This window comes from Alligator mississippiensis, chromosome 8, assembly GCF_030867095.1.
Source record: "Alligator mississippiensis isolate rAllMis1 chromosome 8, rAllMis1, whole genome shotgun sequence".
Lineage (NCBI taxonomy): Eukaryota > Metazoa > Chordata > Crocodylia > Alligatoridae > Alligator > Alligator mississippiensis.
Window position 1 is genome coordinate 4,220,076 of NC_081831.1, and position 21,921 is coordinate 4,241,996.

The 21,921-nt window shown below is 41.4% G+C and overlaps 1 protein-coding gene across 3 annotated transcripts in view; it reads left to right on the forward strand.

Annotated features, from left to right (window-relative positions):
* LOC102569487 (ABC-type organic anion transporter ABCA8) overlaps positions 1 to 14,257 on the forward strand; it is a 46,276-nt gene extending 32,019 nt beyond the window's left edge. For all 3 annotated transcript variants that reach the window (XM_059732019.1, XM_019494256.2, XM_059732020.1), the window contains exons 26-40: positions 555 to 665; positions 1,621 to 1,749; positions 2,254 to 2,316; positions 3,739 to 3,830; positions 4,662 to 4,782; positions 5,621 to 5,738; positions 5,845 to 5,936; positions 6,757 to 6,935; positions 7,644 to 7,719; positions 8,743 to 8,837; positions 10,317 to 10,436; positions 10,617 to 10,757; positions 11,057 to 11,136; positions 11,234 to 11,289; positions 11,833 to 14,257. In XM_059732019.1, the coding sequence (XP_059588002.1) occupies positions 555 to 665; positions 1,621 to 1,749; positions 2,254 to 2,316; positions 3,739 to 3,830; positions 4,662 to 4,782; positions 5,621 to 5,738; positions 5,845 to 5,936; positions 6,757 to 6,935; positions 7,644 to 7,719; positions 8,743 to 8,837; positions 10,317 to 10,436; positions 10,617 to 10,757; positions 11,057 to 11,136; positions 11,234 to 11,289; positions 11,833 to 11,928 (1,569 nt within the window). In that variant the 3' untranslated portion in view covers positions 11,929 to 14,257. The remainder of the gene's footprint in view (positions 1 to 554; positions 666 to 1,620; positions 1,750 to 2,253; positions 2,317 to 3,738; positions 3,831 to 4,661; positions 4,783 to 5,620; positions 5,739 to 5,844; positions 5,937 to 6,756; positions 6,936 to 7,643; positions 7,720 to 8,742; positions 8,838 to 10,316; positions 10,437 to 10,616; positions 10,758 to 11,056; positions 11,137 to 11,233; positions 11,290 to 11,832) is intronic.
* The last annotated feature ends 7,664 nt before the right edge of the window (positions 14,258 to 21,921 follow it).

A 21,921-nucleotide genomic window follows, 5' to 3' on the forward strand; every position in this document is an offset into this window, starting at 1 on the left:
CTGAAAAGAATGCGTCTTTTTGAAAATTAGAGAAACTCAGAATGTAGGAGCGGGTTTATCTTATCCCCTTCAAAAAGCTGGTAAATCTGCCTGTCACTGGTATATATTTAATGATAGCTGAATCTTTGTGAGATTTGCACTACGTCTTTTTCTCTTCCCTGCCTGTAAAATGGAGATACTGGCAAGAAATTTTAGCAACATGTACAAAGTACTTTACACTTAAATGGTTGGTCTTTGATCTGTTTTTCTCAAAGCATTTCCGTATGCCGTTTTAAACTGAAGCAGGCTCCTATCTGTTAGCTTTTCATTTGTTCGCATCAGTGCACTTCTCCCTAATGGCAAGGATTTTTTGATGATATCTTTTACTGGACCAACTGTATAGTTGGGAGAGATATTAGACTGACGTTTGGACACAGTGACTTTCCTCAGGTGTAGGAAAGAAGCAGACACAGCTTGCGTGACATAGCAAATAGAAACATGCATTGTGTCCAACTCCATCTGTAAATGAAAAAGTCACTTAAAAGAACCCCTAATAAAATTCTTTCTCTTTATAGATCGCATGCTGTATTGGCTATGGAGTTTCTATGGTCCTGTTTCTGTATTTAATTGCCTTCATATTTTGCAAGGGATGCAGCACTCTATTTTTGTCTTGTGCCCTCATCGCGGTAAGCAAATGTTGACCGTTCTGTGTTGTTTGTAAAACTGTGCTTCATTCTGTGTGTGTGTGTGTGTGTGTGTGTGTGTGTGTGTGTGGGGCGGGGGGGCTGAGATGATGGGATAGAAGTGAAAACACTCTGTGCAGCTTCAGGAAGAAGAAAATGACACTCGTTTTATGAAAGTCAGAAAATCTGTTTTTGTTGTCAAGTATGTAAATCCAAATCTAAAAGCAACAGCAGCAACACCAGCCTCCCAAGAGCAAGGACTAGGAGACGGGGTGTTGCCTGAACATGCTTGCCTTTCAAGAAGCCTGCAGTTGTATTTGTTCTCCAGTTGTGTTATGCCCCACAGGGAAATGCTAACTTAGCTGTAAAAGTTATTTAAAACATTTTCGGGGGGGGATGGTTGTTTTGTATGGTTTGCTTTAGCATTCTTGCTTTAAATCTTCAAGGGTCTGAGACATTCTGGTTGAATCCTTTCACAGTAATGGTAATATTCATTTGAAGATAAGTAGGGGGAAAAACAATTATATTGACTACAAAACAGGATTAAAATTGTTGTAAATCCAGGTTCCCTGCTCACTGGTTTAAGTAATGATTAAAGTAACCATTAAAACCATTCCACCCTCCTGAGCAATTCAAAAAACAGAATCTAATTCTTTTAAATTGCTGTATATTTAAGATGCTGTTTGAATGCTTGGGGCTGGTGCTTTTGATGAACTAAATATTGAGGTAAAAAGAGTGGTGCCAGCACTGCCAATGCAGTGGAGTGACAGAAGTGTTCCTTATTTCCTACCAGCGCAACCTCCTCACTCTTATTCTTCAGATGCTTCCCGTGGTCCCGTGTTGTAATTAGGTTTTGTAAGTGGTGTCTGCTGATACAAGTTATAGATTTACACAGTTTTAGATGCAAAGGAGGAAGGTGACTTTCTGTAGCGTAAACAATTTTCTTGCTTTGTTCTAGGTAACTACAGCTGCCTTAACATTCAGCGAAATCCTGAAGTATACTTTTAGTATCCGAATTTTCAACTTCTTCTTCTTCTTTTTCATTCCTATGTATCCATTAATAGGCTTTATAATTACTGCTCCCGAGGTAAGTGGCTGTGTTAGATCAGCAAGATACTACATGTATAATTGGCCAAGTATTTTAGGCAGAGAGGGAATGGTTTCCTAGTATTAAATAATTCCAGTAATTGAAAATGATACATTGCAAAGATTTATTATGGTTCTTTGAGTGGGGGGAGTTTCAAAGGTGTCCAGGTGACTGAGGAGCTCAACTCCCTGTAGAAGGCTTTCTCATCTTCTCCTCACAAGAGGTGAGGAGAAGGATCTTGGACTTGCAGGAGCAGAGCAGTCAAAGAGATGTTTCTGCTCTGGGCTCCCAAAAACCCATTAGTCCTGAAAGGAAAAGTTTGGTGCATGTATTCAGGAGTCTGACTGTCTCCTGAATAATATTTGGACACCAAAATTCAAGTATATGTATTTATTCTTTGACATTTCTGAAATATTTTCTCATTTATCTTCAATTCCCAACACTTGTTCATGCTATACTGAAGAACTACAGGTTTTCCACTCAGTGCATCTTTTCCTCCAACAGATTTTCGACTCTTATCGATCTGTGGACAATAGCAGGAGTGAACTATTCGTATCCATCTTTGCAGTAAGAAACAATTTGGAAATTAGTTTATTTTGTAAAGGGCATGTATCCAAATGGACTGAATATAACTTACATTTGTAGAATATTTCCAGATAGCAAATTCTAGATACTGTGACAAAATCCAGCATACAAAGTGGTGGTATTGTCCAGTGTGGCTTAATGTTGGGTTTAGTCTGTGAATCTAGGGGCTTGTTTGCCACCTATACAGAGACTGCTGAGGTCTACAGTAAAGAGAAAATAGGACAAATAGTCTTCTTTGGCAATCTCATGCTGTTGAGGATGATTGTCTTCCGTGATTGTCTTATCTGTGTGTCCAAGGATGGCTGATGATCCTGGATAGGCCTCAACAGGTTCTACTGCAGCTCAGATGTGTGTTTCCATATGTGGGGGTGGCGCTGGATTTTTTATTTGCTCCGTGGTACTCTGTTTCTGCCACTCCCACTTTTCCATGTCCTGTTGCTGTCATGAGGTTTCAAAGTACTGAGATCCCTGCAGCAGACTCTTCCTCCATTTGGGGTGGTTCTGAGCGAAAGTTTCCCACGAGCTGATATCGGTGTTGCATTTTGTTAAATTGGCCTTGAGGACATCCCTGAAGTGCTTTTTGTGCTTGGATGAGTTGGGAGAATAAAAATTGCTTTGCGAGTCTGTAATTAGTCAGACATCCGGATGACGTGGCCAGCCCAACAAAGTTGATGCCGGACGATCGTTCCCTCAATATTCAGGGTGTTTGCAAACAAATAGTGCATCAAGCTCCGTAGCACTTAAATGCCAGTGGAATTTGGTTAAGAAGCTTCAGATCTTTCACTCTGCTGCTCAGAAATAACACTGCTTGTTTGAAAGAGGAGGGGGAGAACAAAATGAGCCACAGATCACACATGAAGGCCAATCCTTACTCTGCACACTTGTCTTTATGAACTGAAAGTGATTTCTCAGTTTTTTGTTAGAATGTGCGGTTTTATGCAATATTTAACAAGTGTGTGGATGTAGTATGCAGTGTTAAATTCTGTAAGGTACAGCAGAGTTTTGTAGGCCTCAGAATTAGTTTGAATTTTAAGATCCTGGGAGCTAGATGTTTATTTCCCTATGCTACACTTTTCATCACCCAGCTTGAACTGTTTCTACCACCATGTTGGCACTAGTGATAAGAAGGAAAGGCATGCTGGGATAGACAAGATATCACTGGCTACTGGCATTTTATCACCATGTTGTTTTGATCTGCTCTGTGCTGGGTTAGATGATGTGAAGGCAATAGCCCTAGTAGCTTACCTATACAACCCAGAATAATATTCTCAGAATTAATATTGAAATTGGAAAGCTGGACACTTTTCATTGAATTTTCCTTGGATTATTTAAAACAGTGTTGTAAGTGAGATAGATTAGATGAGAAACAGATATGCCAGGTACTGAATTCTTTGTTTCTTTCAGCCTTACATCCACTGTGTGGCTTTCATTTTCCTGCTTCGATATTTGGAAATGAAATATGGAAGAGCAGTTCTGAGAGGGGATCCAGTTTTTAGGTTTGTGAGAACGCATGTGAAAGCAAATTGTCACAAGAATGTCAACTTTTCACAACATGTAATGCCCTTTCTTTAAAAAAAAGTCATAAAACCGTATCCATATTACATATAAAAAACTATATCAAAATACTATGGGAATAGAAACCTTTTATTTGTCACACTCTAGGAGAACACTGTAATCAAAAGATTCAGTTAAAATGAGGCATTAGAAACCAGTAATACAAAAAAAAATCGTTTGAATGCTTAAAAATGTTAAAGTTCTAGGGGTAATTGGTACCACCAGCTCCAGAGAATAACCTACTCGTCCTCTGCGAAGTTCCTCATTAGCTCTCAGGGTGGTGGTCTATGATGTGGATTCAAACGGTTTGGCTTCTAACCCAGCCAGTAATCCATCCATTAGTTCCATCTGGTTACCCATGAAGTCACCATACCCTGCTCCAGTTCTACCACCCCCCCACCCCCAGTTGTATTTATTTATTTAATACATTTAAAAATATTATTAATAACTTGGTGTTAAGTTTGCAAAGGCTAAGCATTCAAAAGTTAGGAAAAGAAGCCTGTATGTCTTTCAGGATATATTCTTTGATAACTTGATATAACTTTATTCTAAAGCAACACTGCTTCATATAGTGCAAAGAATCGGCAGTGAATGAGTCAAAGGACTAGGGAAAAAGTACCTTACTCTGTTATATTTCAGAAATTGGGGCACAGGAAAGAGCCGGGGTCTGTACCGGGCTTATTTACAGGCATTCTACATGCAGTAGGGCAGAGCTAGCATAAACTGTCACTGCTAAGTTTGATGTTTGATATTTTGCTATTTTTGATCCACAGAATCTCCCCAAGGAAAGAGCCTTGCTATCAGAATCCTGAAGAGCCAGAAGAGGAGGATGAAGATGTTCAAATGGAAAGGGCAAAGATTAGGCATGCAATAGCTTCTCAGCATGAGGGGGAGGTAAAACTAGCTCTTGTTCTTTTTTGTCCGTGTGTTTACCAACATGTACGTGTGAGTAGTGCAGAGATACACCCAGGTAAAATAATATCAACATCAATAGGAAGTCCAGTTATTTCTTCTCTTTTTTCCCCCTATTCCTGTGAGTCGAAATTGACTTTCTAAATAGAAACAAAAAAATCAAATAGAATTAGAAATGAAAATTCAGGTTTTAAACAGAACTTTTATTCTGAGACAACTTAAAATGAGTAATCACTGGAATAGGATTCTGAGGCCCCTGAAAAACATTATACTTAAGACAAACCAAGTATTGACCTGGCCACATGTTCATTCAGTTAATGGCACGATAAAGCAAGAAATAAGTCACAAAGTTATCACACAAAATAGGTGTAATAACTTTGTGGCTGGTTCCTTACATGCCTTTAATTGAATGTGTGGCCAGTGCCCAGCCTGCAGTGCAGGGCAGCGGGGGGCAGCGGGGATCACAAACAGCCCCCCACCTCCACCCCCCTACCCCCCACCCCCGGCCTGGCAGGAACCAGTGAGTTGGGGGGGGGTTGTTTGTTTTTTAAAAGAGCTGGGCTGGGTGGGGTAGCCATGGCGGGGGGCCTGGTTGAGCAGGCGGGGGTGAGGCCTGTCTGATTCAGCGATTCGGCTGATTTGGCAGCGGCCAAATCTCCAAATCAAATTCAATCAAATCGAATTGCTGTCCCCCGAATTGGCCAAATCCGAAGTGAATACTAGCTGCTTCGCACAGGCCTATTAACAACTATATTAACAAAAAGAACAACTGTATAGTCTTGTATAAGAGAATTTATTCTTCTCCCAACTCTCATCCCAGAAACCATTGATCATTGTCAATAATCTACGCAAGGAATATGAAGTCAAGAAAGCCGGTTCTGTTTTTAAGAATAAGAAGAAAGTTTGTGTTAAAAACATCTCGTTTTGTGTGAAAAAAGGTTCGAAGTATAAGAGTTTTCTTGTTCCCTTTTACTGTAATGATGACTGTGTCTGCTACTGTTTGGAAAACTAAGTCTAACTGAAAATCTGTATGTGTTTATCTAGGAGAGATATTTGGACTGCTGGGACCCAGTGGAGCTGGAAAAAGCACAACCATAAATATGATCACTGGAGAGACCACACTGAGTGCTGGGCAGGTGGGTGGAGGAATGGGATGGAGTCTAAAGAACTGGGTGAATGGAAAACCTGGTGATTACTCCTAATCCGTAAATAGAGTAAAACAAAGTGATATTTGAGATCCAACTTGTAGCATAGCACATTGTGCAAAAGGATGAAAAAATAACCATGAATGTAATTAATATATGATTTTTTTTCTTGTAGTAAGGTAACAAAATATTTTAACTTTATTTCTGTGAATCATACAAAGCCAAATCTAGAACTGAAAGCATACATCCCACCCAGGCATCATGTTAATTTTCTTTTAAACGATGCAAGTAAGCAGCAATTAAAAGAGCCCATCTCCAATTTCCGCTAAACCTGGAAATAGTTATGTGTCGCTTCTTGTGCATTTTTTAATTCTTGTGCCACAGTAAGTACCATTACAGGGGCTATCTACAGCTGCTTTCCCTGTAAAGCAGTAACATAGCAGAAAAAAGGAAAGCCTGTGCTAGGGTTGAACCCTTACTCAGTGATCTAGTGAGAGTGCTCATGTAAGCAAGCTTGTGGGATTAGGCCTCTGTTCAATAATCTTCCTTTCTCAAACCCCATGTGACCTACCTCTCATTTCAACTCTACCCTTGTACCTTTGCAAATGATTATTCAAGAACACGGGTGTGGATCTGGGGTAGGGGGTGCAGCAGAGCAACTGCACCCCCATATGTAGCCAATAGCTCTGTCTCAACCAGCCGGCACATGTACAGTGAACTCACTGTGCTGACTTTACTCTTCCTCCACCCAACCCTTTGCACAATCCTGCCTCCACTACTGCAAGGACAGAATATCTGATTGTTTGTGCAGGTACTGGCCAAGGGGAAGGGTGCAGCTGAATCTCAACTGGAAGCCAGTGCCCCTGGCTTCCTAAGCTACTGCCCTCAAGAGAACCCTCTTTGGCCAACCCTGACCGTGCAGGAGCATCTGGAGGTTTATGCAGCAGTGAAAGGGCTGAGGAAAGAAGATGCTGCTGTCACCATCTTTCGGTATGGATAGAAACTGTTTTTGGTAGTGTTTTGTATCTCCGCATGATAGGGCACAGAGAGCAAGGGATTACAGTCCCTCAGCTAGATCCCTCGCAAACAAAGGAAGCAAGTTTTTATAGAACTTTTGGAGAGCAGGCTTCTCTCTTGGCTTTGCCCACACAAACTTGCTCACTTATGCTGAGTTCAGACTTATTACAGTGGGGAGCAACCTTTTTATCAGGCATGACACCAATCCTCATGCCCTCCTCAAGTGCCACTCTGATCTCCTTCCCTTGCCTGATTTGCTTTCTGCTCTCTGCCCCCTCTCTGATCTGGTACATGCCTCACATAGAAGCTCCCTATGTTTTAGTGACCCTCATGCTGCAGATTGGCCACTCGTGGGTTACAACATGATTATTTGTAGTAGTCAATTTTATTAGGAAAAAGTTTCTGTGCTGCCAGGGACTGCCAGCTTGAAAGGACTTTCCTTATCCAGATTCATCCTTTAAAAAAAAATGCTGGCAGGAGCTACCTGCTGAAAAGTTAAAATTGTCTTCTCTTTTGAGAACCACAGTGTCCTTCCCTGGGTGTGAATTTTCCCATGGTACCTAGTTAACAAGCCCAGAAGAAGAAGCCGACTCTTTCCACCTGGCTGCCAGTCTCATAGAAGTTGACACCATTTAGGTGTCTAGAAACCAAATGTACATTTTACTTCTTTTCCCCCTGCAGAATACTGAAGGCTCTGGAACTTCAGAAGTATTTTAAAAAAGCAGCCGGGGAATTACCTGCTTGGATAACAAGGAAGGTGTGTTCTGCTGCTTTTGTGTTAGATCTTGGGCCAAGTTATTCTCTTAATTAGGCAAGTCTTACACCTGGGGAAGCTTCACTCCAGTCAGTGGAGTTAACCTTGAACATTTGAATGAACATAACTATGTGTGGCATGTGACTGTCATAGTTTCAAAGCAATTTTTGCTTTGTAATGTGGACAAGGTAAACTCTCTGCGGGTGTCCCTATTAAGGCAGCAGCTGGTGAATTGTGTTTAGGACACAATAAGGATTTTTGTTTGGTGATCATTGTAACAATGATATTGTTTAAAACAGCCTCATTTTCTTTTTAGTTGCATGGATGAGATTCCCATTGTTTTCCATGAGATGAGGAATTTGGGCATTAATTTGTGCTTCATCTCGTCATTGGGGTTGGGGCATAGTGGCAGCGTCCAGAGCATCCAACCAGACCTCTGGACATATGAGGTTAAGCCACTGGTTTTATACAGAAGGTCACCTGGATTGACTGTGAAGTCAAAGACTGATGGACGTGATGCTGGCTACATACTTCTCTATTGATGGCTATTGATGTCTATTGATGGCCACAGATGTTGGTGTCTCAGCCATGCCAGCTTGGACAGACAGTTGACCTTTCCTTATGACTTCAAAACAGATTATGTCCGTTGTTCAGCTATCGTAGGACAAAATGCTGCATCATATGGGCAGTGTGAAGTTGCTGACTGCAACTTTACACTGGTGTGTGTGTGTGTGTGTGTATGTATGCACTTGTATATGAGGGAGTGCACACACAAGCAGATATAATAGACATGGGTGGGTGTTGGCATAGGGCAGAGACAAGGAAATCCAACCTTTATTCTATAGAAAGTTGATATATTTTGGTTTGTTGCCAATACAGAGATTTCAGAGTTCCCATTAGAATTAAAAGAAATATTTCATTTTCCAAGATGCATTGGGCCAGGCGCACTAGCACTGGTTTCTGAACAGTTGCCTGGTCATAACAAAAAAACCCAGAACTTGATTTGATGTCTTTCTCCCATTTTAGCTGTGTGTAGCACTCAGCCTCCTGGGTAATCCAACATTTGTGCTCTTGGATGAGCCATCAGCTGGAATGGACCCAAGGGGACAAAGTCAAGTGTGGTGAGTAATGCCTGTGCTAATGGTTAGTATGAATTTGGCATAAGAACTAAATCTGCACAGTGCAGAAGTACTGAGTGTAAAGACTGGGTTATATAGGTTAGGTTTCTATGTCCACATTTGGGCACCTAAGGAAGTGTTCTGATTTTCAAGTCACTGTGACTGGGTGATCTCTAAGTGTTTTGGAAAATCAGGACACTTTATTGACAGTACATCAATATGGATTTAGGAACTTATTTTTATGTATGTCAGCATGCAAATCTTCTTGTAACCCATATTTTGGTGTGTTGAGCCAGAGCCAGAGATGATCCAGCTTTCTCACAGTTGTTTGCCCTCACATGAGACTCTTCAGATGAAGGTGAAAGGAACTCAGGCATTTCACTTGGAAGTTCTCCAGTTCTGTCTTGAGTTTGTACCAAGATGCCTGCCATCCTATAAGCTTTGAAGTTTATCACCAGGTTGCTTCAGTACAAGAACATATTAGGCAACAAAGCAGATGAGCACACTGCTGATTCAGACCAACTCCTCCACAGCTGTTGTGCAAGAAGGTTGGGTCACGATATAGATGCTTTCTGCCTTCTCTCTGACTCTCCAGTTCAAGATGCAGGGGCACAGAGCTTTCTACATAGTTTTAGGTTCATTGACAATTCTGGGGAAGTTCCCATCCCAGCCGTTCATCATCTACAAAAACAGTCAGCTGGGACTTAGTTTCTGTTGAGGACAAGGAGCATAGTTTTGGTTTTTGTGCCTATCCTCTTCTGAACTGGTTTATCCTGCTTGAATGGTTGTTTAATTTGAAGTTGTAAGACCTGAAACAAACTTCAGTATCATTTTCGTTATAAGTTGATCCTGCATATAACTTGACCCCATACTTTCAGGTTGCTTTTTAGAAACAAACAACTTTGTCCCAACTTTTTCAGGAGTTATTCAGATAAATATCTTGACCTGCTGTTGCCCTGACAAAATCCCACAGAAGAATCAAATAACCAAGGGAAAGGAGCTGAAGGCTTAAATACACTAAAAGTGTTAAAATCTAAACTTCACTGAAAAAAAAAAAATCTGTTTTGGTATTTTTAAAGCATTCATAAAATTCCTCCACATGTAAAAGTCAAGATGATAGGAGGTCAACCTCGCATATGCCAAGTGTGACTTACAGTTCTTTTCTAGGAAAGGAATGATGGAAGTAGAATCAAAAGACTGCAGTAACAGTCTTCGTGCTGACAAGGAGACCTACATCTCAGCTAAAGCAGGTCCAGAAAACAGTATTAATTACAGGTCTCCATCACCTGCTCAGCACTATAGCAGATCTTAATTCAGGACAATCCACAAATGGATTTTGGCCATAAATGGGGTTTTCAATCATTATTTCAAAGTGTCCTGATATAGTTCATAATATAAGGAGGTTAACGTTTTGAGCGGAAAATGCATTGGAAACCTTATTTGGCTGTTCCTGTGACGTATCTTTTTCCTCTTTGTTTTCAGGAAGGTGATTCGTAGTGCACTGAAGAGCAAGGAGCAAGGAGCCATTCTGACAACCCACTGCATGGAGGAGGCAGAGGCAGTGTGTGACAGAGTGGCCATTTTGGTGTCTGGTTGGATCCAGTAGGTCATATCATAGCAAGATCAGCAAATGCATGTTCCTTAGAGAACTGATAGGTGTTTGAAAGCAAATCGATTACTTTAACTTACTTCTTTAAAGAGGATGGTGTGCCATGAATTAAAGCTTTTTTTTTTTGTCTGCTACTCTGTGTGTCACATTGTGCTGCTTCCTTGTCTTGACAGGTGCATTGGCTCCATTCAGTACCTGAAAAGCAAGTTTGGTAAAAGTTACCTACTGGAAATTAAATTGAAGGACTCTGGGCAAGCTGATCAAGTCCACACAGAGATTCTGAGGATCTTCCCACAAGCAGCTCGCCAGGAGCGGTAACTGCCAAACCTGCTCTAGGTTTCAGTGATTCATGGCTGGCTCTTTGTGAAGTGATTCATTATATCCTAGTTGTATTCTCACTAGAGCAGACCACAACCAATGTCCCAGCTCAATAAAGAGCCTGTATTTTGGAAGAGATGGATGGGTCCCCATCTCTGGAGGACTAGCTGACTGGAGATTGTCATGATATCTGGCCCATCACCTGGCCAGGCAATGAAGTGCCCTTCCATTTCAGCCCCCAGGTGTTGATTCTTGATAGACACAGACTGACAGATTCATTTTTTGTTTCTTCTAGGTTTTCTTCTTTGTTGGTCTACAAGGTACCAATGGAAGATGCCCTGCCACTGTCCCAGGCTTTCTGTAAGATGGAGAGAGGTAGGAATTAAATTATTCATAGAAGAAAAGGGTCACTTATGCAAGGATTTATATGACTCGAGAATATTTTTAACCATTTTTTTTCATGTCTCCACAGCCAAAAGATCCATCGGCTTTGAGGAATACACCTTCTCCTTGAACACTTTGGCACAGGTATGTAATTTTGAACTTACGCACAGGATTTTGTGTGTGTGATAAAGGAACATGCATGCACAATTTTCCCAAATTGCAGAAATTTGGAGGGAACACTGAAGGCAACAGCATGTACTTATTAGATTTAGATAAAAGAACAATATTCATTGCATTAATCAGGCTCAGAGCACAGTGTATCCTCTATAGTTATATGTCAAGGTAAAAGGATGGAAAATGCCCCTTCACGTTCCTGGATTCACTTCCCCTTCACTCCCATGTTGCAGACCAGTGTAGTAGGGCAAGTGGCCTCTGGGTAGACCCTGCATCTACAAAGACCCGGTTTGAATTATGTCTAGCCCTAGTGAACTGAATCAGAGGGCAATTGGATGTTGCTTGTGTGAAGTGTGAATCTGGATGAGTAGAGAGCCTGGTTTTGAATGAGGTTCTTCTTTTGGACGCTTGCGAGCCCAGACATTGCCTGTACCAAAATAATCATCATTATTATATATACTTGTTATTGGCTCTGAGAAATAACTAGAGACTCTTCGTTCTTGTTTGTTGCAGATGGTCCTAGAACTTTCCCGAGAGCAGAAGGATACCTCTGATCTGGATTTGGATGGAAATTTTGAACAAAACCTATTTCAGCAGGAAGACCTCTAAAAACACTCAAGAGTTTAATTTTTATCTTAAGCAGTATTTTGAAAATGTGTGATTTGATATTGCATATGCTTCCTATCAGCATAATATGATTATCCAGGTAGAAAGAAGCCTGGCATCTAGTTCTGCAGCATCTGCCCTTTGGAAAAGGAAAATTGCTTCCCCTAATTTAGTCTGTGAAATGGAGAAAAGTTGGTGTTCTCAGGAAAAACTGTTCAACATACAATATGTGGCAGATGAAAAACAAGTCAATAGATTTACAGGTAGGCTGGGAAGATGATACAAATGTGGAATAATTATGTGAAATGAATTGTCAGATAAAATATTTGTGCTCTAAATACATCCACATTGTCCATCCAGATGACACTGAGCCAGATCTTCAGGTTATGCATGTTAACAGAGCTCTGTCAATGGAGCAAGGCCAGTTGACACCTGCTGAGAATGTGCCTTCCCTGTTTATAAAAATCATCTAAACCATGGAGCATGAACATACTGCTCCCCTCTAGTACTAAAGGAACCAACTAAAACATCTCAGAACCATTAGCAGTTAACTAGCAGTTATCATGCTGCTCATGGGAGGTCCCAGATTACTGAAGAAGAACAAGGCAGATGCTTTGTTTAAAAGGTTGAGAATGGAGGACTCAGGGAATTGTAGCTCAGTCTGTTTAGTCTGATATGTGGAACAAATTATTATAGTAGAACTAACTAGTAAAAAAGTCAATTTCTGAACATGAAAGGTACAGGATAAAATGTATAAAGGGGAAGCAGGAAATGTGATCTATCTTGATGCTAGAAAGGCTTTGTTCACTGTTCCTACATGACACTATTGTAAGGAATTGGGGGAATATGGTTTCGGTGAGACCACTGCAAGAAAGGCATACTACCAGCTGAAAACAACCAGCCTCAAAGAGGGATTTTCCATTGTCCATCTCAAGCTCTACGGATGTTTCCTTGAGGTTCCTCAAATACTGAAATACTACTCAGCATTTCTCTAGATCACTTGGATGACAAGATAGAGGTTGCACTTAATGAAATCAGTGGGTGACAAGCTGAGAGGGGTCACCATCATTTTGAAGGACAGCTTTTAATTCAGGCTGTGCAACTTGCTCCTGAGCCAGAAATAGAGCAGAGAATCAAGCATTCCACCCCATGGGCTTTGCTCCGCATTGTGAGAATTAAGCACTTCGGAGAACCTGGACTAATATCCCTAAGACGTCTTCATGTTAAGATGTGCTTTCTTTATTGTTTTCTTTCCATTTTTGTACTCTGCCAATAAAATTCTGGTTTTGTTGAAACAGAAGTTTTCAGTGACAGCATGGATTTCCAAATGGATCACATCTCCAGGAGACACTTAATTTTTTTCAAAGACACGACTCGCAGCAGTAAAAAAAAGGTGGTTTTCCTCTTGGCTGCCAGCCCTGCACACTCAGGCTGCGTTCTAAACACGAGGCTGTTTCCTTGCAGGCCAGTATCTCATGGCCAATGACAAACAATTCTGCAAACTCTTCAGGGGCCTCAGTATCCTCTTATGTTTCCTCCAGTTATATTTATTTAGCACCATTCTGCATGCATGTCCAAATCCTCATTGCTTTCAGTTAGATTCCTTTCTTAGAGCCCTCTATTGTCTTTGCCTTAAGAACAAGAGTAACAGGTGTATTTTTGTCAATACCCCATTTTCAACAGCAGAAAAATGAGCTGATTTGAAGAAATAATGAGAAGTGGCTACTTTATGAAAAAACATGTCGAAGAAATAGAGTATTGACCCATCTCTGATTTGTCTTAAAAGTGTCTCTGAATAGATGTGACTGGATAGATATGTTGTGGTTTTCCTTTTAGCTTAGAAGTGGAAATAAGTACTTCCTCATCTGACTACACTCGGCAGATCCAGATGCAGATGGACAGTTGGAGATAAAACTGATCTTCAGCTTTAGGAGAGGCCAAATAGAAAATGTGAATTGAGTACAATTCCTGACTAGAGCTGATGAGAAATTTTCCAAACAAAACCATGGTCTGTTAGAAAATGCTGATCTGTCAAAACCCAAATGTTCTGTAGATACTTTTCTGTTTTAATGGACTTCAAACCAAACCTAGATGGTAAGTACTTGCCTGGCAGATGGCTAGGTAGCCCATTCTTGCAAGAACTGTGGCTCTAGGATATCCTTGCTGTTTGGGCTGCTCCAGGGTCTATAACCCCCAGGTCTACCTTGCAGAACTAAGCATCTGTAAACCATGCAAGCCCCATTTATAGTTTGGTTCTTGCCATCTCATTGTCGAGTATCAGCAGAGCTCCTAGCCCTAAAGGTGGCTGTAATAAAAGCAGTTTGTAAATAAGTTCATTATTGTTCTATGGAAATATTGTGGTTTTATGATTCTGTGATTTTATGCAGTTTTCTGTGTGTCTGGCAACCCAATGCTATGGGGCTTTTCTGGGGGCCTATAGACACCGTAAAGGTTCCTTCCCCACACACACAGTAGATCTGCTTTTCCTGGTAGACCGATGGATAAACTAGCCTACGTGTGGCTGTTCTAGAATTCAGAGTTGTGATCCACATTGTCATTGATCACGTCTTTTCTATGCTGCAGAACAATATTCAGTGGTGTTAGTCCATGTAAGTTAAACTGCTGCTATCGCTGACCTAGAGAAATGAATGGAAAACAAGATAACAACCATAGGATTCATAATAGGCTATTGTGTGCCAGAGAAACCTGTCCTTGTGAAAAAGAAATCAAGATCTGATATAGGGCAGCCTTAACCATATTCTACAGGTGAAATTAGTATAACTCACTATTGAAATGTTTTGGAGTTTTTTTAATTAAGGACATTAAATTAGAATTAACAATATCTGCTGTGCTTTGCATGGAAAGAATAAACAGTGAGGGAGATTTATGTCCTGTTAAAATCACTTTACAGGTGATTATTTGGGAACTCTCTTCTTTGCAATATTTTGCAAACCAAGGTGTTGATCTGCAGAGATGAGTAAGTCTCTACATTTGCTTTCCTCATGTGATTGTGTTAATCTTGAAGTTGGATGCAGAGATGGAAAATGTCATCTTGCCACTATACAAATCCATAGTATCACCGCGTTATGAATGCTGTATTCAGTTCTGGTCTCCACCTGTGAAAAAGTATGAAGTACAGTAGAATTAGAAAAAATACAGAGATGGGCAACCAAGGTGATAAGGGGTACGGAGCAGTTGCCATATCAGGAGAGTCTAAAATGGCTACAAGTCTCCAATTTGGAAAGGAGAAGCCAACAGGGGGTATGATGGAAGTCTCTTTAGAAGTTGCAAAGGGCTGAGCAGAGTGAATAGGGAGCTGTTATTCATCAAGTCTCAGAATACTAGAAGGAGATGGGAACACTAAAATTAGCAGGAGGTGGGTTTAAAACAAACAAGCAGAATTACTTTGCTATGCGTCTCACAGCTTAGCTTAGAAGTGCTTGCTTATTTTTGTAGACTAGATTCTTGTCTGGGCTTTTGTGATGTTTGTTTGTCCATTGTCACTTTAAGGTGTGAGGTGCAGAAACAAAGACCATAAAACCTTTGCCTGTAATCTTGTGTGAGATTTCCCATCTGAGCTTGTTTACAATAACATGGGCTCAGCAGTGATTTCATTGTAGTATTGCTAGCTAGTCACTGAGGAACAGCTGGGAGGGAAGAGTTAGAGGGAGGGTCCTTGGTCATACGTGGGAGTCCACATAAGCTGTATGTGCAGATGACATTTGGGGCTCCTCCTCCCCTTTCACCCCTTCCACATACCAACCAGATCTTAACTTCCCTGTAATTCATTAAGTCCTTTAGTTGGCAGGCAGATTAATTCTTTCCATGGATAAGTAGATCCAATAAATTTCAATCAAATTTTACACAGATTAATCAATGCAATCCAAACTAGCAACAATTCATTAAGTCTTTCTGCTACTGAATAAATTAATTCTTGCAATAAGTAAATAGTCCATATGGCTCTAAATTGATTTCTAGACAAATTAGGCAGTCCAATCACGCTGTCCTGCCATTCATTAAGTCCTCCTGCTGAGGGGCAAGTCAATTCTTTCCACAACTAAAGAGTCAGTATAATCTCAAATCAACTCATATACAAATCAAAGGACTGGCTCCAGGTGCCTGAATGCCTTTGGGTCATTTAGGCAGACAAGGTTCCTTGGGTGAATTTGATATCTTTTATTAGACCAACCCAAATGGTTGGAGAATAGTTATTAAGCAAGCTTTCGGGTTCAAAAACCCTTCGTCAGGCTAAGGACGCTGTAGCAGTTGCTGCGTGCTCTTCCTGGATGGAATGAAAAGTAAACAAGCCAGGGGCTGGGCTGGGTCATTTACTCATTTAGGCTCTCATGTAGCTCTCTCCACTGTCCAGTGGAGCCAAGCACAGAGAGGAGCAGCTCACGGGCTTTGCTCCTGCCAGGCTGCATTGAACTCTCCTAGGCTTTGTGGTCCCTGCTGCCTCTGGTGCCGAAGGCCCCTCCAAGCCTCCGGTCTGTGAAGCTTGTTTCTTTACCCACCTGCGTGGCACCAGCCAAGATATCATCGCCACGGGGCTAGGCATGCTGCCTCCATGCTTCCCTGTCTCTCCTGATCACAACTGCAGGATGCCTGGATATGACATCAGCCCTGGTGCACCCACCAATGTGCAGCAAGCAGGAGCTCACAAAGCGGCACTGCTGCTGCGCCTACCGCTCTTCCACCGCCATCGCTGCCTCTGCACCACAAGCACCCTGCAGGTAAGTGAAGACTGTCTCCTGCCCTTACTGGACTCACCTTCACTCCCCTGGTGCCACTCAGGGAGCTTCCCAGGGTCCTGTTTCTCCAGGACCATTCTGCCCGATACCCCTTGAAGCATGAACTGAACTAATGTCGCTGATGTTAACATAAAGTATAATAGTAGTGAAATGTAACCACCTTAGTCTTGTCCTGTAAGCAACTTGAAAACTCCATTTTGTATCCTGCTTGACATAAGTGAATGAACCCTGCATAGCCTTTATGTATTTCATAGATTTCATAGACATTAGGGCTGGAAGGGACCTCGGAAGATCATCGAGTCCAGCCCCCTGCCCAAAGGGCAGGAAGTCAGCTGGGGTCATAGGATCCCAGCAAGATGAGCATCCAGTTTGCTCTTGAAGGTGTTCAATGTAGGTGCTTGAACCACCTCCGGTGGCAGGCTGTTCCAGACCTTGGGGGCTCGGACAGTAAAGAAATTCTTCCTTATGTCCAGCCTGAAACGGTCTTGTAGTAGTTTGTGACCATTCGTCCTCGTCATCCCTTGGGGTGCTCTGGTGAACAAACGTTCCCCCAGATACTGGTGGTCACCCCTGATAAACTTATAGGTGGCCATCAGATCACCCCTGAGCCTGTGCTTTTCCAGGCTAAAGAGCCCCATGGCTCTCAGCCTGTCATCATAGGGTCTGCATGAATGTGTGTAAAAGGGTGAATGGTGAGAGAATGGCATAGAGACGGGAGACGAAGATTTGACTCTTTATGTAAGCAACAAGTCGCCAAATGTAAGTTACCAGTCAGTAAACTATTAAACTACTAAGCCTTATTTATAAGCATAGTAATAGTAGTTTTTTTGCAATATGTTGTTCGTCTCCCCTACTCCTGCCCCCAGCCATGTTATTTATAAGCAACAGTAAACTAATTAATAAATGGCTGAAGAATCCCTTTTAGGCCTAGGACTCAAAGAAGATAAGGTTGATTTGCACCTTTGGAAGCTGTCTCTGTTGTACTCGTTCTGCATTTTGGGTGCGTAAAACAATGGAGACTTTCTTGGGACGTGATTCCAGCTTCAGCGAGCAGGGTCTTCCTAACCCAGTGCTGTGCTGTGTGGATGCCTTCACATTTCCAGAAGAAAATAAAGACTTGGGGTCAGAGATTTCATTGCCATCTAGTCCTAACATACTTCCTAAAGTATTCAAAGCAGGCACGTGTACTCAAACTTTCAGCCGCAGTGTACCAAGCTTCTCCACCATTCCCTACCCAACCTTAACTTAATTGAAAATAAATTTCTTCCCTGGCCTCCACCTTTTCCCACCATGTATGTAATGCTTCAAAAGGTATATGACAACTTTTGGGGGGAACTTCCTTTCCCTTGGCAGTCCAGCAACAATACGCACTTCCAGGTTTAGATAATAGAGATATGTGACATACCAGCAGAGAGAAGACTCTAAGAATAAAGGTGAAGCTACTCATGAAAAACAATCTGACCAAATGATGTATGTCCTTTTTGGCAGAATTACTGACATGGCGGGGGGAGGCGTAGGGAGATGAACAACATATTGCAAGAAAACTACTATTTTGTAATACTTACTAATGATACAAGGAAGAGAACATGCTGAATTGCCTTCAAAACTTTCCTTGAGATAAGATTTCTATTTTACTCTTTTTTTCTTAGTATATGGAAACCTCTAGTGATTAACAATTTCGTAAGTAGCATTGTACCACAAAGGCTTGTGCAAGCCCTTCTGGAAATGCCACGATCAGCAAATTAACAGTCGTGTTTTCTAAAGAATAAAGTTCCTGATGTTTAGTCAACATCCAAGGGGTTTTTAGTAACTTTTCCCCCTTATTTTTATTTCATACTAATATATTTATGCTTCTTAAGTTTTCTCAGGACCGTGCATTTCTTTAGTGTGCTGGTCTTAAATATGAGGCTAAATTTGGCTTCCTTTTTTAAAAAAAAAACAAAATAAAGTAAAAGTTTGGTTAAAGGTGTTGAAAACATAATTTGAAAATGACTGTCCCATAATACTTGAAAAAAATTCCAGTCAAAAGATAGCTCTGTACAGGCAGTCCTCAGACTTATGACACAATTGGTTCCTGAAAACTGTGTCTCAAGTCGAAACGTTGTAACTCGGAACCGTTTTTCGCATGTTATAAATGGGGGATTGGTTCGTGAACCAAGGCCCAATATCCTATTTTCACTAAAAATAACCCAAAATTTTGTACTGAATCAATTTATAGATGAATAATATAGCTACATTAATGCATTTGTATTGTAAATAGCAATAATATTGATTTGGAAGGACTTCTTTGAGGTGACTTTGCTAGACTTTTTGAAGAGCTCTTGCCTGGAGTCTTCTCAGGAGTCTTGGCTGCAGGTTTTTCTGGAGTCTCATTGGCTTTCTTAAAGAAAGTGTCCAAGCAAGTTTGGAGAGAGGTTCTTCAGGGACATGGGTGAAGCAGTGAACTTGTTCGCTGGAGTGGCGTTGCATCAGATCAAGCGTTGTAAAATCGAAACTGATGTCATAAGGTTGAAAGAGGGTGTCGATTTATAAATGTTGTAAGTGCAAAACGTTGCAACTCGAAATGTTGTAAGTCAAGGACGGCCTGTATTATTTTCCACCTATCTGTGCAAACTTACGCTACCACAGTTGTCAAAATGCACACGGCATGGTGGGAAATTGAAAAAATAGACAGTGTTAGTGCATGGTGCTTCTCCTCTCTGCAGTCCTCTCAAGGAATTCCGTTTATGTGAAATTAAAATTTCAGACTTTTATCAGTGTTTCATGTTGACATTATCTTTCTGAAGAATTAAAAAGGTGGCAGACCTGGGTTTTGTACCACAGAAATCTCCTTGGAGCTGTGAGACGGCGATAAATATATGATATAGCGCATTCAGTGTAGAAAAAAGCTAAGATTTGAAATAAAAGGCTGGATTCCCACGCTACTGCATGCAAATCACAGCCACGGGCTCCACTGTGTTTTGGAAGGGTCACTGTAGTACATTCAGCATTATTGAGGAAGTATTGTGTCTTGTTATATTTACACTTTGTCCAGTTTGTGAATTCTAGTATAAAATGTTTTCTGTTCTCATTATGCCACCGAAATTGGTTTTCCCAAAGTACAGTAACAGTACGAGCCTTGTACTTTGCAAGTGTAAGCATTAATCTGCAAGTGAGTGAAAATTGCCAACAAATGTGTTCATTACTCCAGGTGGGAGGAGGTGGAAGTGACAAAGGACTGGAGCACTTGTTAAAATTAGTAGAATAAGTAGGAATCAGAACCGATTACACTTGCAAGTGTTTTAACTTTCCAAAATGCAAGCAGAACAGTTGTGTTTGGCATCCTGCACAGACTATCTCCAGCTGCCCAGTCAACAACATCTGGATGTGATGGTTTCCAAGAAGTGCTTCAGAGGAGTACCTGCAAGCTGATTTTATATATGGGGGCAGTGGGGAAGTTGGAGGTGCAGTAGATTTCTTCCTGACCTCTTTGGGTGTTCAGCTGTGATCCTGAAGCATGAGCTTTGATTATAATGACTGGTCTTAATGAAGAACTGCAAGTGTCATGAGTGCATTGGGAGCCGCGCTGGTAACCCCAACAGTAACTGTATTCTGTTTTTAAAACTATGCTGCACACACAGTTTTGTGATCAAGGCATGAGGCTGGGAGCTGGGGGATCTGAGCTTGGTTTTTCTGATCCCATAGATCCCCTTGCCTGAAGGAACAAGTGACTTTATTTCTTTCTTCCTCTGCAAAATAGATGCAATGCTTAGTTGCTATCGTGGGTTGACATCCTTGCATATAAACTGTGCAAGCAGAGCAAAATAAATTGCCTTTTTCCCTCTGATTTGTTTTGCTAGAAGTTCCATGCCTGTCTCTCTCCCTCTCTCTCTTTCTCTCTCCAGGTCTGGAAATGCAGAGACGTGAGAGAACGATGAGTGTGTATCAACAAATAAAAGTGCTCTTAATCAAAAATGTCTGGATCCAATGGAGAATGAAAAAGCAAAGCATTCAGGTGAGTTTACAAAGGGAAAGAGAAAGAGAGCAATAAACGATCTAAATGGCATGTTTCCCTGATGCATTTTTGTGTTCAGAGTTAGAAAATTGAAAATCCCCCGTTGGTACTGTCATTTTGTGAGCCATTCTCTGCCCACCACCATAGTCTTCCGGGACTGGACAAAATCAGGCCCAGAGGTCATCCTAGTGGTCCACCCTTATTCTTCGTTTAGCCATCATATTAAATGAAAAAAAATTGTAAAAGTAACCAATGAATCGTGCGTCCTTGCTGCACAGTGATGTGATAAGCTGTGTATATGCTTGCACATGGGCCAGGGGAGAGAAATTAATTGCAGAAGACATTGCCAGGTTAGCGCACAGTGCTGGGAGGGTGCAAGAGTTGACAAGTAGCTTAGAAAAAGTAGCAGAAAGTGGTTGATGATAAATCCAGTAAGTACTAAACTTTTCTCTGTTGGTAGCCTGCAAGAGCTAATAATGGAATAAGTGGGCTCACTAATATTAAAGGAAGTACAGACATTTTGTTACCAGGAAAGGAGTCCATTTACAATAAGTGGAGACAGAATGGCTTAAGTTTGAAGACATAACTCTATCTGAACCACAGCAATGGGATCTCAGTGCTAGCCTGTGCTCTGCAACTTGCACTCTTCCAAAAAATCCCCCCAAAAACAATTTAAAAATGCACTGGTTTGACAGTAGGTGTCAGTGCAGTATTCTTGGAGTGTCATGGGAGGAAAAATTCACAGCTGAAGGCATTAGAAAAAAGACAGTGCATCCACAAGCACCACTAAGAAACAGAGGCTTGCTTGGCCTGGGCACCTGCTCGAACTACAGACACCTCACCTGGCACGACAAATACAGGCATGTTTGGTCAGGGAAACCTTAAGACACCACAAACAACGACCTTAATGAGCTAGTAATCCAACGGCACGAGATTGTCGACCTTGCCGCAGATTGTAATACCTGGAGATCATTAGTTGCTCCCTTATGTCACGTGGAAAAAGAGCACTGCCTGAGCCACTCCACTTCCACGGTAGTTTGATGTCCTGGGGAGACCTTCCCAGCTGAGAAAAGTGTGCACTGTCTAACAAGGGAAAAGCTATTCTCCCATGCAGAGCAAGAGGTAATGTATGAATGCACCTTCCTTCCCTTTTATGAGCTTGTGGTCTCCATAAAATAACTTCATAGAGTTGCAAATTGTGGGCAGGTGAGGTCATTTGGTCTTTAAATTGTGAATATGATTCCTGAAGCA